The sequence below is a fragment of the Carcharhinus amblyrhynchos genome, chromosome 23 (genome assembly GCF_965287045.1).
Source record: "Carcharhinus amblyrhynchos chromosome 23, sCarAmb.v2.hapA, whole genome shotgun sequence".
Lineage (NCBI taxonomy): Eukaryota > Metazoa > Chordata > Chondrichthyes > Carcharhiniformes > Carcharhinidae > Carcharhinus > Carcharhinus amblyrhynchos.
Window position 1 is genome coordinate 5,879,787 of NC_137346.1, and position 17,285 is coordinate 5,897,071.

Below are 17,285 nucleotides of genomic sequence, written 5' to 3' on the forward strand. Positions count from 1 at the left end.
GCAAGGATATTTTGGCCTTGGAGGGAGTGCAGAGGAGGTTTACTAGGCTGATGCGGGAGTTGAGGGGGTTGAGCTATGACGAGAGGCTGAATAAAGTAGGCTTGTACTCGTTAGAGTTTAGAAGAATGAGGGGAGATCTCATTGAGACGTATAAGATGATGAATGGGATGGATAGGATAGAGGTGGAGAGGCTCTTCCTGCTCAGAAAGGACAGTAGGACTAGGGGGCATAGCCTCAAGATAAACGGGGGGCGGTTTAGAACGGAGTTGAGGAAGAACTTCTTCACTCAAAGGGTGGTGAATCTCTGGAATTCTCTGCCCGTTGAGGTGGTGGAGGCTACCTCGCTAAATATTTTTAAGACGCGGGTTGATGGGTTTTTGATAAGAGAGGGGGTTAAGGGTTATGGGGAGAGGGCGGGAATGTGGAACTGAGCCACGACAGATCAGCCATGATCTTATTGAATGGCGGGGCAGGCTCGAAGGGCTAGATGGCCTACTCCTGCTCCTATTTCTTATGTTCTTATTATGTTCTTATGTTCAATCTTTGGATTTTTGCGTTTAACTGCACATCTACATTTGCCTGAAGTAGCAGAAAAATTTGCACATAAAGAACGACTAATGCTATTACCCTTACCATTATTTTGACAGGAAATTATAAGCATGACCTTTGTTCTTCATATTAATGTGCAATCCAGATTTTCTATTTTCTAGGTATACTTTATCAGTCAGTTACTGCAAATATGTTTCAGATTTTGTAATTTGACAATGTCATTAGCAAATCCAAGATTATATATAATTTTCTGTTCTACATCATCTGTTTTATTTACTTTTCCCTTGCCTTTTTTCACCAATCCCAGTTTCAGTTTATTTCAATGAATCTCCTGTAATGGTACTAGAGTATGCCACTTCACTGTGTTAGAGCACAGGCTGCATCTCAATGTCAGAGAATGTGTGTTGTAAAGACAAGAACAATGAAAGTCTGATTCACATCTGAGTTTCAGAGCTCAAGCGTAATAGTTCTTCCGTACTGCATGCTGAAATTGTTTATTGTTTATAAATTTGAGCAATAATCTGCAAAGTGGTCATTAATGAAATATATTCTCATACACATAATTGTTGTACAGCTAAATACATTCAATATTCTTTCCAACAGTACGAGAGTGACACGTTGGCACCACGGCTAGCACTACTGCCTTACTGCCCCAGGGACACAGGTTTGATTCCCGGCTTGCGTCAGTGGAGTTTGCATGTTCTCCTTGTGTCCATGTGGGTTTCCTCCGGGTGCTCCAGTTTCCTCCCACTATCTGAAAGACATGCTGGTTAGGTGCACTGGCCATGCTAAATTCTCTCTGTGTACCTGAAAAGGCGCCAGAGTGTGGCGTCTATGGGATTTTCATGGTAACTTCATTGCAGTGTTAATGTAAGCCTACCTGTGACTAATAAATAAATAAAAATATATAATTTACATTATTGTGTGTGTACATGTGTAAATAAACATATTTTTAAAAATTCGGCTACAACAAAATAAAAAGATCAGAATAGAATAGAAATTACAAAGCTAGGGATAAGAGTAATCACATCCTATCCAAAAGTCAACACACATTTGGAATGCACAAACAGGAAAAGTTTGTGATTAGCATTGTAAAAATGTACTGTCAATGCAAAGCAGAACTGAAGTCTAAATATACCTCTGGCAATTTGCAATGCAGAATGTAGGTACATAGGTTGCGCCATTACTGCACAAAAAGCCACAGAAAGTTTGAGGAAAAGTATCAAAAGTATTTTCATGGCTACCTCGGAAGTATTTGGGACTTAATTACACAGCTTTCCCAAACTAAGCTTGCAGCAATTTATAATCACAGCAGAATTTGCAACTTATTTTGATGACCTGAAATTAACTTTGGGCCAAATATATAATTTATTTCAACTCAAAGATCCTTGTACCTCTGGACATGACCATTCTTTCACGAGTCTGCCTCCAGAAATATGGGGTGGCTTAAATACTACGTAACCCTCACATGAGAACGTTCTAGTGTGTGTATTTTTAGACACTTAATATTTCATCAGTCAATTTTGTTTTAACAAATCTCCAACAAGTTTTGTTGTCAACGTTCCCTCATTAGTATTGACTTGAGTGCCCAATATTTATTGTACACGACTGCTTTAACTGTTCTCCTATTTCAAGTGGAGTTTGGAGAGAGAAATAAATTTTAGATCATTAATATTATGGTATCAATGATATATGGATCTGGCACTGTAAATAAGGAACAGCTGTTCTTTGCTTAACTGCATATATATTTTACCAGATCAATGCAATTATTCAACATTAACCCTCTCAGACTCCATGCAGCAGAAAATAGCCATTCTAAAATTCCTAAAGGTGTGGAAAATTTTTAGTAGCCACTTTTCTTAAAAAACTCACCTCAAATGTACCAATTACATCCTCTTTAAAAATATATATTTTACATACTTAATTCCGTGTTTAAGTTTATCGGCTAAGAGTTCATATATTATTTGATTCAAGACATCTAATACCCCTTGCAAAGGGACGTGCCTTCCGATTTTCCCAACCTACCTGGAAGTGCCTTTGTGTTCAGTTGGCACCATTAATGATCCCAAGGCCAAAATATGGCAACAGCTTCATTTCAGCAGCCTTTTTCAAATAATCATAATATTTCCATTTCAGATTGGGGAGTCAGTGACAAGAGGTCATCAATTTAAAATTGCTACTTAGAGAGAAATGATGTCAAGAGAAATTTATTTCGGCACTACAGAGCATATTGGAACAAGAAATGTTTAAGCAGAGACCAATGCATCTTCTAACGCAAAACGGGATAAACGTTACAAGCCACATAGGATACATGGAGAGAAGTAGAATTAGGTACGGAATCCTCAAAATTGAGCTCACATAGATAGAACAGGCCAATGACTTCCTTTTACAACATAAAAATCTAAAGAATTTGAAAGGAAGGAAGAAAACTTTGAGGGGAGGTCTTTTTTTCCTTCTAAGCAATGAAATATGCTACATCAGTCTTAAATAAATATTCAGAGATGGTCGACTTAACAGGACCACTGATACAAATAATGCAAGCAGGTCTGTTACTGCAGAACAACAACATCCCCTAGTGTCCACTGAACTGAACAGCACATTGCACTTTTTCAATACCCACAGGAAGACTGGATGGGGCAAAGAACAAGATGTATTATTTTCAAAGCGGTGTGTTAATTTTTATTCCCAATTCTAATATTTATTTTAATAGGCTTTTTGAAAACTTCATCTGCAGTTGTGTTTTGTACTTTTTTTGAAAACATAAAATACTTTAGTATTCCAAAACAATTAACAGAATTTGTGATCAACATCTATAGAACTATAAAAAGTCAGTGTACAGAAATTGGCCAACAGTTTTCCAAGTTCAATAAGTACTAGCCATTTTGAGAGAATTTCAAAACATCTGTGGTTCCCCCTAGTTGGCGCTTGGCTGGCATTCTCCCTTCCACTCAAGATGGTGGGTACCTGATGGGTGTCATAAGCCACCTCTAATGGATACCCCTCCGTACCACCTAGCTATCGAGCTGAGCAAGGGACAAAAAGAGCTGTGGTAACTGGGAGTGTCCAATGATATAGGCATCATGCCTAAACCAATACTATCATAATGTGGAGTTGCCAGCGTTGGACTGGGATGGGCACAGTGAGTAGTCTCAACATCAGGCTAAAGTCCAACAGGTTTATTTGGTAGCACGAGCTTTTGGAGTGCTGCTCTAAAAACTCGTGTTACCAAATAAACCTTTGGACTTTATACTGGTGTCGTGAGGCTACTTACAGAGTATCAACTCGAAAATGTAACACAACTATAAGATGTTTTAACAGTGATCTCAGACAATCTGCATGTAGAGTAAAAACTTCTCTAATTGATAAAAATCCCTGGCTAGCCACACGTGTGAAACGGAGGGGGGAGGGGCTGATTCTCCCAGAGCAGCGCAGCAGGTCAGGAGACATAAGCAGAGGCCATTTAGCAGGCTTCCTGCTGGGCGCCATGGCTTCTGCAAGTCTCTGGCCACCAAATTTCATCAGCTTGAGCTGAGTTCCAAATTCAAATTCTCATTTCAACATTTCATTAGTGAGCCCAGGACTGAAGTCCCCAGGCCTGCTAGTCTCTCCCACCACCCCTCCTGCCAGAAGTATTCCACTCCAGCGGGGTTCACTAATGGGGAGCTGGTGGCCATACCCTGCTGGAGTGAAGAGGGACCATGAAGGCCCCTCAGGAGGTTGGGGTAAGGGGGCAACCCCAGCACTGCCCAGGGGCAAGGTGGCAATGTCCAAGGGGCACCTTGGCACTGCCCATTCAGCATCGCCAAGGGGCCAGGGCCTCTGGGGCGATTGGTGGGGGTGGGGCAGGTTATCCCACTGCCACATTGCAGTCAGGATCAGTGGGGGAGGGAGAGAAAGGGTTGGTCTGGAGACATCTGGAAGGACAGCGATCGGGCCAGGGATCATGTAGCACATGGATATCGCCACCTTCCTGGATAGATAGAATTTACTGACACATTGATGCTCACTTTTCTCAAGGTACTTAGAGCAGTACGGGTACACCCTTCCTTCAGGATGTCTTCTCACCACGTGTCTCTGCCCATATGCCCTTCGCAGTCCTTCTGGTCTTTGTGTCATTGTGACACTCAGGTTGGTTATTGCTGGCCCTTTCCAGCAGCACTTCGCTCCCTTCTTCTCATTCTTCTTCACTGGAGGACCCTCCACCACAGTGGATGATTCCAAGGCTTCTGTTCCTGCAGACTGCCTTAAATTAGCCCCTCCTTGGTTCAATGATCTGCACACATATGATCCTTTTACCTCTTCATTGGCAAAATCAAATCATTAATTAAAAACTGGACAAACTTCACTGAACTCTCATGCAGACTCAGCCACAGTGTCCATGCTCTTCGCTCTTGTACTTGCCTTTATCCCGCCATGCAGCCCTTTGGCACAGCCTGCTGTAATTTCTGCCTGTCTCTGCAGCCTGTACAACTATTGTTAAATTGCATGAGCTGCATTCAAGCTCAGTGAATTGCTTCGTAAATTGCCTGAACTATTCCTGAATTGTCCTTGAACGGGAGCGTGGGCTTCCAACTTTTGGGCCCACTCACCATTGTAATTTCAGAATCAGTCTCAATGTTATAAGAAACCTGAGGCAACATCATACCTGATATAATGTTCAACTGAGAGGGACATCCATCTGCATGTTGGAACAGTTATCGAGCTGGTGGTTAAGCTGTGCAGACTGCGACACAGTAGGAAGGGCAAGAGTTACCTGGATGCTTTGTTTTAGGAGTCAGTCACGCCTCTTAGGATAGGACCTTGCAGTTTGGAAAATGTTTAGGGACTGGAAGGTGTGACTGCAGCTGAGGCAGATAAGGGACCTCAGAAATAAGATATCAGCTTCTGCAATTGTCCAACAGATTTGAGCTTCTTTCAGCTTGCTTGGATGAGTGTGGGGGCTGCAGGATGGATGAGCTGACTGAATGGCACTGGTTGCCATTCAAGTTTGGGGACCACTTAGGGACATAATTGTAGCAGGGGATAGTATAGTGATAGTGATTGACGCGGTTCTCTGTAGCAAGAAGCAGAAGTCCAGACGGCTGTGTTGCCTGCCCAGTATCAGGGTTTGGGATATCTACTCAGGGCTGGACAGGAATTTGGAATGGGTGGAGGAGAATTCATGCTGGTGATCCATGTAGGTATCAAAGACAAGCAACTAAGTTCAATACAAGGAGTTAGGCATCAAATTAAGATCAGTGAAATGAATGTGTGGCTCAAAGCCTGGTGTGGGAGAAATGGGTCAAAATCCTGGAACTCTCTTCCTAATAGCACCGTGGGTGTACCTACACCACATGGCCTGCAGCAGTTCAAGAAAGTAGCTCACCACTACCTTCAAGGGCAATCAGAAAGGGCTGTAAATACTGGCTTTGCAAGCAAAGCCCATATCATTTTAATTGAAAAAAAATTAATCCCGCAATCACTTGTGCTGCTCTTTTCTATAGCCTTTCAGTACTTCGAAAAGCTGATTGGTACTGTGCATACTGTGTACAATGATTTATAAAGTGGCAGAATTACCTCACCATTTGGTTCAATATTAACCTCATAATACATTCCAACATCTGATTGGCTTTATTCATTCCTACAGGACTAAAAGTTACTCAAAACTGGAAAATTTATAGTTCAATCCCTTTCAAAAACAACAGTATTCAAAAATACAATAATACCCCATGAGAAGTTAGCTATACACTACTGAAGTAACTGTTTTATAGTATGGAGTACAATCCACCTAGATCAAAACAGCTTTATCAGAATTAACTTTGTGACTGTCAGCATGAACTAGACATTACAAATTAGTGTCCCGCTTTCCATTTTGAATTTAATGCGCACACACATAAATTTCCATTTCAACTCTTTCAACTTCAAGCCATATGAAGTGAATACAGAAATTAGTTCCATCACTATTAATCCCGACAGGGCAGAAGGAAGCCATTCCGCCCACCATGTCTGCACGGACTCCCTGACAGAGCATCCCACCCAGCCCCCCCCCCCCCCCCCCCAGCCCCCAGCTCCCCCCCACCCCCCCCCCAGCCCCCAGCTCCCCCCCCCCCCCACCAGCCCCCAGCTCCCCCCCCCCCCCACCAGCCCCCAGCTCCCCCCCACCCCCCCCCCAGCCCCCAGCTCCCCCCCCCACCCCCACCAGCCCCCAGCTCCTCCCCCCCCCCGAAATTTAGCATGGCCAATCCACCTAACCTGCGCACCTTTGGACTATGGGAGGAAACCGGAGCACCCAGAGGAACCCATGTAGGCATGAGGAGAACACGTAAACTCCACAAGTCACCCAAGGCTGGAATCAAACCTGGTCCCAGGCATTATGAGGCAGCAGTGCTAACCGCTTTGCCATCATGCACATATGGCACGTTAACCTGTTAGGTAAGTTACTGAAAAGGATTATAAATGCCATAAATATATGAAGCCTTCTCACAGCTGTCATTTTCTGTTGATTCCTCTCCTAAAATCCGCAGCATAAATTCAAATTTCAAACAGGATTTTTTGAAAAACTCAGTCTTTCAGCATAAGTCACAGATTTTGTTTTTGCACTGCATTTAAAATTGAGCATTGAACTGATATTCAATTCTCTGCTGTTTAGGATAAAACAAAATATGCATCATTTAAAAAAAAAAGAAAATTGGCATCAAATGTATTCAGCAGGGAGACTTACCAAGGCTTCTTGGGCATGCTGGGCCTCAGAATTCAAGTTCATTTTCCATGGTTGTGATCCATCATTATCTTCATCTGGAATAGTTTGATCATCAATATAACATACTCCCTTCTCAATACACCTCCGCTTTCGAGCCTACAAAATAATGGCACAGAAAAAAATGAACTAGTCACCTATTAACAATTATCTCATTACTGTCCTAAATAAGTACATAGAACACAGAACACTACAGCACAAACAGGCCCTTCGGCCCACAAGTTGCGCCGATCACACCTATACCTAACAAGCCGTAGAACTATCTGTAACTCCCAATCCCAAAATGTACTAGAACACAAGAAAATAAAAAGCACAGTAAAATCAAAGCTGCCCATTCCCTGTAGTTATGCTGACATATTGGTTTTATGTTTTGCTACACATGAACATTTTGCACACAATTTCACCATTCAGTTGAAAATCAGTAGCATTCCCCTAAAGCCTCCCATCCATTGACTGTCTACACTTCCCGCTGCCTCAACAAAGCAGCCAGCATAATTAAGGATCCCACGCACCCCGGACATTTTCTCTTCCACCTTCTTCCTTCAGGAAAAAGATACAGAAGTCTGAGCTCACACACCAACCAACTCAAGAACAGTTTCTTCCCTGCTGCTGCCAGACTTTTGAACGGACTTATCTTGTATTAACTTAATCTTTCTCTACACCTTAGCTATGACTGTAACACTACATTCTGCACTCTCGTTTCCTTCTCTATGAACAGTATGTTTTGTCTGCAAAACACACAAGAAACAATACTTTTCACTGCATGTTAATTCATGTGAAAACAATAAATCAAATCAAAACTAAGTGTGCACCTTTTTACTTCTATGCTAACTTTCCTTCCTTCATTGTGTAGTTTTTATAATTCTGGGCAACAAAAATGCATTGGCAAAACATCAAAGGTTAAATTATGTCTAAATCCCTTGAATGTTGCATAAGTCAAATAAAAGAAATATTAACTTAAAAATTTTTTTGTTGCTGTATTTTAAGCTCACGGTTGACTTTTCCATGATTTGATCTGATCACAATATTAAACGTACAGTGGACTATCTAGCTCCAATGGCTATTCTTATTTCTAACAAAATATCCAACAACACCCTAACCAGTTTGCAAAACTAAGTTATTTTGCTGGTTAACATCTGTTCAAAGAGTTCTGTTGTATTAATTAGTGCAATTGGTACACGCATAAGACGCCAGAATGGTATCCAGGATGTTAACCTGATGTGTGAATAATAGTTTGAAAAAAATACCTGTGGGTCATTTAAAGGCATACGGATCCGTTTCTTCTCTGCTTGAAAATCATCATCGCCCTCATTTAAAGATGTTTTCATCATGGCATGCAATTTGGAGGCTAAGGTGTCCCTAGGTCTACTTGCAGCATCTGGGAAACAAACGACATGAACTATTTATATCTTATATCCGCAGAATTACAATATTTATCAGACATTCGCTCCATTAAAAAAAATTATGTAAACATTCTAAGAAGAATTCCACTTTAAAATAGCAGTTATTACTCTTCCTGTGATGCAAGTAGTTGGCCTTGTTCTTTTAGAATTCTTCTTCTTCTTAGGCAGTCTCTTGGGATCAAGGATGACCTGGTTCTACTCTGGTAACTCCATCAGTCAGTCATGGTTCCCTGATACACTGGGGCATCATTATCTACTAGCAAACCACTGTCATGCAACAACCTAACTGTAGATGAGAAACAACTTCATATTTTAGATGTCACCTCTCCTCTCGAAGTTCTCGCTGCCCTGTCTCTGGACTTGCTGCTCTCTTTGCAATCTCTCTGGTACCACTGTTTCCTATTGCTTGACCTCAGATCAGTCTGACTGCGCCTTAAAATTTTTTTTATTGCTCAGGTCTTGTCTTTGTTCTACCTGTCTCAACTGATCCTGAATATAATCTCATCTCCAACTCAGCAGTTCACTTCTGTTTCTCTGGAATGTTTTGGTCCCAACTAACTCTCCACCATGTTTAATTTAAAACTTTGAGCAATCCCAGCCCCAGAAGGAAAAAGGGAAGGAGGGAGAGAGATGCAGTTGATGGGACAGAGAGGGAGGAAAATGCAAAGAGACAGCAGAGAAAAATGTATTGAAAACAAATTGGAAATAAGCACAACTAAGGAAAGAAAGACAGTCAGAAAGTGGAAGACAAAAACAGGTGAGGAGAGAAATAACCATGAGCAACGCCAAATCTACCATTAGTACATTATAACTCTTGCTTATGGTGTGCACTTGCTGTCTCCATCAGCTTTCGTGACATGCAACCGTCTTTATCAGCATTTTGTATAGTAATGAGAAATATTAATTGGACTATAGTTTCAGACATGCTACCACTGGATGTCACTGTGGCACAAAACATGTCATTTGGTTCCCAACCAAAGTTAGGTTTTTAATGTAATTGATTCTCCAATGCATTTCTAAATATATGTACATGATAAACATTTATTTAATTTAATACCTCATTTTCAATATATATGTATATATATATTTTAAAGGGTGCTTGGATACGCACTGGAACTGCCATAACTTATAAAGGTTAACAGCCATAAGCTGGAAAGCGGGATTAGACTATGTAGCTCTTCTTCAGGCAAGTAAGACATGATAGGCCAAATACCACCTTCTGAGCTACATGTTTCTAAAATTGCCATGATTTTATTGTCCCATTTCTCTCTTTTCTGTACCAGCCACCCGTCCACAATTGCTCCCATTTTTCATTTGCTTCATCATTTTTTTTAATTTGATGCTACTGGAAGTATGCATTTATATTGCCTTCTAGCAGCCTCAATTAATTCTAGTTATTTATTTATTTCCAACATGGATATTTTCTAATTCATTTTGGCCACAATATTATTTATCTTCTACTCTTGGCACCAATATATTTATTTTATTCATGGATGTTGCCAAAGTGCCCAGCTGATTCTGTTAATTGTTTAATTCTTAACTCCTTGGCCTAATAATTGTGGTCTTGTCCCAACACACTTACTTAATTCTAGAGCTATTATTTATTTCATTCCTGGACCTGATAACTATTTAATTCCTCATCCCAATTTTTAATTCTGTTGACCCAATATTGTTTATTTAATTCTGTTGCCTAAAATATTTTTTATATATTTCCTGACCAGTGGTTAGCACTGCTGCCTCACAGCACCAGGGACCTGGATTCGATTCCCAGCTTGAGTTACTGTCTTTGCAGAGTTTGAAAGTTCTTCCCGAGTTTGTGTGAGTTTCCTCCAGATGCTCTGGTTTCCTCCCACAGTCCAAAAGACACGCTGGTTAGGTGCACTGGCCGTGCTAAATTCTCCCTCAGCATAACCGAACAGGCGCTGGAGTGTGGCGACTAGGGGATTTTCACAGTAACTTCATTGCAGTGTTAATGTAAGCCTATTTGTGACACTGATAAGTAAACTTTAAAACTCTGACCCGTTCCTTTATTTATGTAATTTCTGCCTCCTAATATTGCATCTTTGCCATTATATTATTTAATTATTTCATGAATGCCAAGCCTGCCTGTTGACCTTTCTGCTCAGCTCCAATACTACTTACTTAACTCACCTGATGAAGGGGCAACACTCCAAAAGCTCATGTTACCAAACAAACCTGTTGGACTTTAAGACTACTACTTACTGTGTCTATCCCAGTCCAATGACAACAATTCCAAATCATCACTTATTTAACTGACGAGCTGCTGTTCTAAAACATATTATTCAATTCACCTCAACAACACCATGGATTTCACACCCTGTCACTCTTCAGACTCTTTCACTATATTCTGGTACTTATTGTGAGCAAGCTGTGGACGAGCTTACTGCATTGTAAGAAATGTTTCATTGAAATAATACTGCTTTGAATGGCTCCAAAACTTTAGCTCCTCATACTCAATGGAACAATTTCTTTATTACATCTGTAATTGCAGATTCTGGTCTCAGGATTGATCACAAACCCCTAAGTTTTTTTAAAGTTTATTTATTAGTGTCACAAGTAGGTTTACATTAACACTGCAACTAAGTTACTGTGAAAATCCCTTAGTTGCCACACTCCGGCACCTGTTCAGGTACACTGGGGGTGAATTTAGCGTGGACAATATACCTAACCAGCGTGCTCTTGGACTGTGGGAGGAAATCAGGGCATCCAGAGAAAACCCACACAGACATGGGGAGAACAAGCAAACTCCACACAGCCAGCGACCCAGGCTGGGAATTGGGTCCCTGGGGCTGCCATGTGCCGCCATGAGTGCTTCTCCAACTTACTGAGCTGAGGGTTGGAGCACAAGGAGAGAGAGTTGTTGAGTAACAATGAGTGGTTACCCATTAAAGGGGAGTGGGGGTGATTAAAACTGCTGAGTTTGCCCTTTGTGTTTTACAGGCTGTGGTTATAGTAATAATCAGTTCACAGAGATGCGACAATTAAACCACACCAACCAACAAAACAAAAACAAACAAAAAAAAAAGCAAACTCAGTCTGAACTCCACAGCCAACATTACTGCCTTGTAGCTCAGGACCAAAAGATGTTGTCTCTTGACCTCACTGGGGATAGCAACAGCAATATAAAGGTCTGACACAAGGCACTCAGTACCAAGGGACTGAGTACAGCACTACCCACACACTGATGTAAGAGAACATGAGCCATACCTAGGAATCAGTGTAGTGTGGACAGAGTCGTGTGTACAAGGAAGCATGGAAACAGCTCTTAGCTTAAATATTTACATGTTTATGTACATGCTGAGAAAAACTAAAATCCTGCAAGACTAAAAGAATTCAAAGAAGCATTCTGAACATAAGAAAAGATCGAAGCAGATATGAAGAGGAAAATCTCGAAGGAAAAGCCAAAAGGTAGGCTTGGAAACTGAAGGTAAAATTTAAAAATTCTTCACAGCAGCAGGAGACTCCACAGGATTATTTAGAACTCAAGCTTCAATTCCCAGAATGCAGAGCCACCACATTAAGTTCCAGGATAAAGCAAGTCCTGAAAAACTTTTAAATGGTTCAGTGGTCAGAAACTGCCACTTATAAATACCCTCAGTCAAACCAGATTTTAAAGTCGGTGCCTGAACATATGCCATCCAAGCTCACTCCAAAAAAAAGGGGAGAAAAGTAATTAATTAATTTGGTGTCGTCGTGTATCAGTCACTGAAAGTAAGTGTGCAGTACAGCTGGCAGTAAAGAAGACAAATAATATGTTGGCATTCATAGCGGGAGGGTTTGAGTATAGGAATGGGGATGTTTACTGTAATTGCATGGGGTGTCAGTGAGGCCACATCTGGAGTGCTGTGTGCAGTTTTGGTGTCCTTAGAGGAAGGATCGTCCTGCTACGGAGAGAGTGCAGCAAAGGTTTACCAGGTTGATTCCTGGGATGGCAGGTCTGTAATATGAGGACAGACTAGGTCGGTTAGGATTATATTCACTGGAGTTTAGAAGAGCAAGAAGGGATCTCATAGAAACTTATAAAATTCTACCAGGATTAGACAGGATAGACTCAAAGAATTCTCCGGGTGGTGAGGGAATCCAGAACTAGGGATCATAGTTGAGGATAAGAGGTAAAACTTTTAGGACTGAGGTGAGGAGAAATTTCTTCATGAAGAGTGCTGAACCTGTGGAATTCACTACCACAGAGAACAGAAAGTGGTCGAGGCCAACGTGTGTGATTTCAAGAAGGAATTAAATATAGCTCTTTGGGCCAAAGAGAACAAGGGTTATGGAGATGGGGAGGCAGGTTCAGAATATTAAATTTGATGATCAGCCATGATCGTAAGGAATGGCAGAGCAGGCTAGAAAGGCCAAATGGAATACTTCTGCTTCTACTTTCTATGTATGTGTTGAATGTATCATGTATTGAATACAGGAATTGGAATGTCTTGTTGAAATTGTACAAGATATTGGTAAGGCCACACTTGGAATATCGTGTACATTTCTGGTCACCCAACTGTAGAAAGGTTATTATTAAACTAGAAAGAGTGCAGAGAAGATTTAGATTTACTAAGACACTACTGGGACTTGATGGTTTGAGTTATAAGGAGAGGCTGGATAGACTGGGACTTTTTTTCCTCAGAAGCATGAAAGGCTGAGGGATGATCTGATAGAGGTCTATAAAATAATGAGGGGCATAGCTCATCTAGATCGTCAATATCTTTTCCCAAAGGTAGGGGAGTCTAAAACTAGAGGGCATAGATTTAAGGTGAGAGGGGAAAGATACAAAAGTGTCCAGAGGGGCAATTTTTTCAAACAGACAGTGAGTGTCTGGAACAAATTGCCAGAGGTAGTAGTAAAGGCCTGTACAAATTCGTCTTTTAAAAAGTATTTAGATAGTTACATGGGTAAGATGGGTATAGAGGGCCAAATGTGGGCAACTGGGACTAGCTACGGGGTTTAAAAAAAAAGCAGCATGGACAAGTTGAGCTAAAGGGCCTGTTTCCATTCTGTAAACCTCTATAATTCTATGTTTCCTTGTTCATTAATCATCTGTACAGAATGGCTGAAGGCTGCAAACAGAGTTTAAATCTGAACTTATCAAGGATGCAATAGTTGAGGGAGTACCAGATGATGCAAGTAAAGAAAGATCAAACCCTCAAGAAAGCTATCCAGAATGTTAGGCAGTCTGAACTCCTCTTGTGTAGAACTGGTCAATTTTAAGAGGAGAAAGTGAACTGTGGTACAAAGTCAAGTCAGTAAATAGAAACAGGGGCATTTCAGGCCAAGGGAAGCAAAACCCTAAGTGACCAGTGAAGTGACAATGCCAGCACTATGGAGCAAAGCACCCCACAAGCCAGATCAATATTCTGCAATTTCAGCCCATTGCTTCAAGCTAATGTATATCACCCATAATCAGTCTTCCGCTCTCTTGAGCAGAGATGCCTGTGTAGCTCTGAATCTCCTCAAAACTGAAATAGATGTCAAGATTATCACTCTTGTAAATTATGCAGAACTGCAAATTCCCAAGTGCTCAAACAAGAAAGGGTATCCTGACAGGGACCTGCAAAGCACGTTTGTTTACTTCTGTTATTAGTGCCACAAGCCCTCATTGGTGAGACCACAACCACTCAGATGGTTACCACGGCACCTCCAGTGGAAGATAGACAAGTGGGCAACCAACAACCATAAGCGCCTCAATGTCCGGCAAATTCTGATGAGGTCAACAGCAAACAGCAAAGGCTACAACTCCCAGCCAGCACGATAGTACCACAGACTCTGCTGGAACCAAGTAGTAGTGGTCCATTGCCAACAGTACAGCAGACAGCCAAACACAACAATGAGCTTACTGCAAAAAATATTCTCATAACAGGAAAAGCCATCTCCCGTCACAGAGGACAACACAATGAAGGAACAAGAGGGAAGAAAACAACATGGAGACAAGCACATTTGTCCATCTTGCAAGAAAGTGGGATGGAACAACAGCCACCTATAACCAAAACCGCTGAATTGACAAAGAGCGGTTACATGCAACAATGGGAAATAAGAAGAATGAAAAAGACACACAGATTCCAGAACTACCTCCAAATGAACAAACTTTATCCATAATGACAAAGCCTACTATGCTTCCAACAGTAGTTTAAGTCTTCCAGACTTGAGGGGCAGGGCAGGAGGAGGCAGGGGGAGAGATTGGTAGTGACAGTGATGTAAATGCAAAGAGTACCTCGAATATGTTGAATAGAATCTAGAATAAACTCAGATAAAGGGTCACCCAGACTCAAAATGTTAGCTCAATTCTTTCTCTATAGATGTTGTCAGACCTGCTGAGATTTTTCAGCATTTTCTGCTTTTGTAACTTGCAATATATTGGATAAAGACTTGACAAGGGTGGGAGGCAGTTGTTGTATAAGGGTCTGGCACATATAGGGTTAATGTGGGACTGAGTACAGTACATATAGTGATGTAAGAAAACACATCACCCAGACTTGGGGGTCAGTTTAGTGTTGTCAGTGCCTTGTACACAAGCAAGCATGCAGACATCTCTGAGCTTGATTTTTTTACATATATGTACATGGTTCCTGTAGTTAATAAATACAGACTACAAAGACTTCTTTAAATCCTACTGAACAGTAGCCAAAATCCTTCAGCAGTGACCCACAGTTTGGGAACTCCTGCCTTAGTATCTCAAATTTTGAACTCTTGTGCTAGGCTTTAAGTACTTTCAGAGTTTTATCTCTTCAACTATACAGAACATTTTAATTCCTCTGACTCCATATCTTAAGCATCCCTTCATCCATCACTGCGGCTGTGCTTTTTGGTACCTTTCCAGGCAAGGATCTCTAAATGACATTGGGCACTGAAGAGAATGCATAAAAAGTGATAACACTTAAAAAAATCGTAACTATTTAGTATTTACAGAATGAATTTAAATGAAAAATTGAACATACAGTGGATAAACAGATTAAATAAATAAATTACAGAGTGTGGTGGTTACCTTGGTTTGAAGTTGGTGCGGATTTTCCAATTTCAGCAACAGTGGAACTGGGCTGACTTGTTGCTGCTGTTGGAGAAGAAGGCACTCTTGCTGTGTGACATGCACAATTACACACTTGCACTTTTTCTTGTTTCTTACTATCATTTGAATAACTTTCATTTCCAGCTTTCTCTGTACAAGACAAAGACTATTAATACTAGCAGGAGCACAACAACTTTTGTTACCCAATAGTAGGAATGTCACAATTCTATAATATCATTTTATAAAGAAAATAAATTGATATAATGCAGCAAATTAGAACAGAAATGTACAATAACAAAAGAATGTTGGCTACAGGTTCAATTTTCAACAAGTTCTTCATCTCCACTATATTACAAATTGGATCAAGATGCATCTTAAAATGTAGGGGGAAATCAGAGAGAGGTCTCCCCTTGATCTCTTCCATTCCTCTCAGTGACCAGTGAAAACAAGCATTAGGAAAGGTTTGATGCCAGATCACTCATATGCACTCTCAGATGCTGTAACGCTATAAAGCCAAGAAAAATAAGAGGGTTCAGAATAAAATGGTGCAACATGTTTAATGAATTGGCAAGAGGCTGACTAATAAAACAAGTCACGTCCCAGATTTGGTTCCCAGTCAGTGATGAGTCAGATAATCTCAGCCCAAATAGTCATGGTACCCCTAGGTTATGGCAGCATCTGTAAGGAGAGAAAAGAGCTGACGTTTCAAGTCCAGATGACTCTTTGTCAAAGCTAAGAGCTTTGTCAAAGCTTTTAACTTTGACAAAGGATCATCTGGACTTGAAACATCAGCTCTTTCCTCTCCTAACAGATGCTGCCAGGAGATTTTCCAGCATTTTCTCTTTTGGTTTCAGATTCCAGCATCTGCAGTTATTTGCTTTTACTCCTAGATTATGGATGTTTGGGAAAAAAAATCATGTACAGATTCTGCTCCTGCAGGTTGGGCAGGAGGCAAGAATGGGAACAGCTTTAGTATATACAATTTTTAAAGAAATACTTAGGGATAGTGAATCAAGCTGCATCAAATATGAGTTTCTTATGTCAGAATTCTTCTAACATAATGGAAGTCCATAAAAGCACTGAAAAAGCAAATATCTGCCTGCAACACAGACCAATTTAGAAATTCTCATTTTTTCATTTATTCATGAAACATGGGCATCGCTGGCTGGCCAGCGTTTATTGCCCTTGGAAGGCATTTGAGTCAATTACATTACTTGGTTCTGGAGTTACATGCATGTAGGTCAGACCAGGTAAGGATATGGATTTTCTTCCCTGAAGGACATCAGTGAGCCAGATAGGTTTTTCTGACAATCAATAATAGTTTTGTGGTCATCAGTAGATTCTTAATTACTGATATTTTTTATTGAATTCAAATTCCACCAGCTGCTGTGGCAGGATTTGAACCTGCGTCCCCAGAATATTAACTGAGTCTGGGTTAATATTCCAGCCATAATACCACTAGGCCATCATCTCCCATAATTTAGACAATCAATCGATCCCAAAACAAGTTTACAGCAAGACATCTAATATTATCTATGTAGTCATGCCTATATATTCACTATTATTCACAGTAATTTTC

General features: G+C 40.8%; 1 protein-coding gene across 2 annotated transcripts in view; it reads right to left on the reverse strand.

Annotated features, from left to right (window-relative positions):
* Positions 1–17,285, reverse strand: part of brip1 (BRCA1 interacting helicase 1) — a 222,200-nt gene that overhangs the window by 200,796 nt on the left and 4,119 nt on the right. For both annotated transcript variants that reach the window (XM_080210671.1, XM_080210670.1), the window contains exons 4-6: positions 15,686–15,856; positions 8,533–8,663; positions 7,250–7,384 (exon numbers count right to left, since the gene is read on the reverse strand). In XM_080210671.1, the coding sequence (XP_080066797.1) occupies positions 7,250–7,384; positions 8,533–8,663; positions 15,686–15,856 (437 nt within the window). The remainder of the gene's footprint in view (positions 1–7,249; positions 7,385–8,532; positions 8,664–15,685; positions 15,857–17,285) is intronic.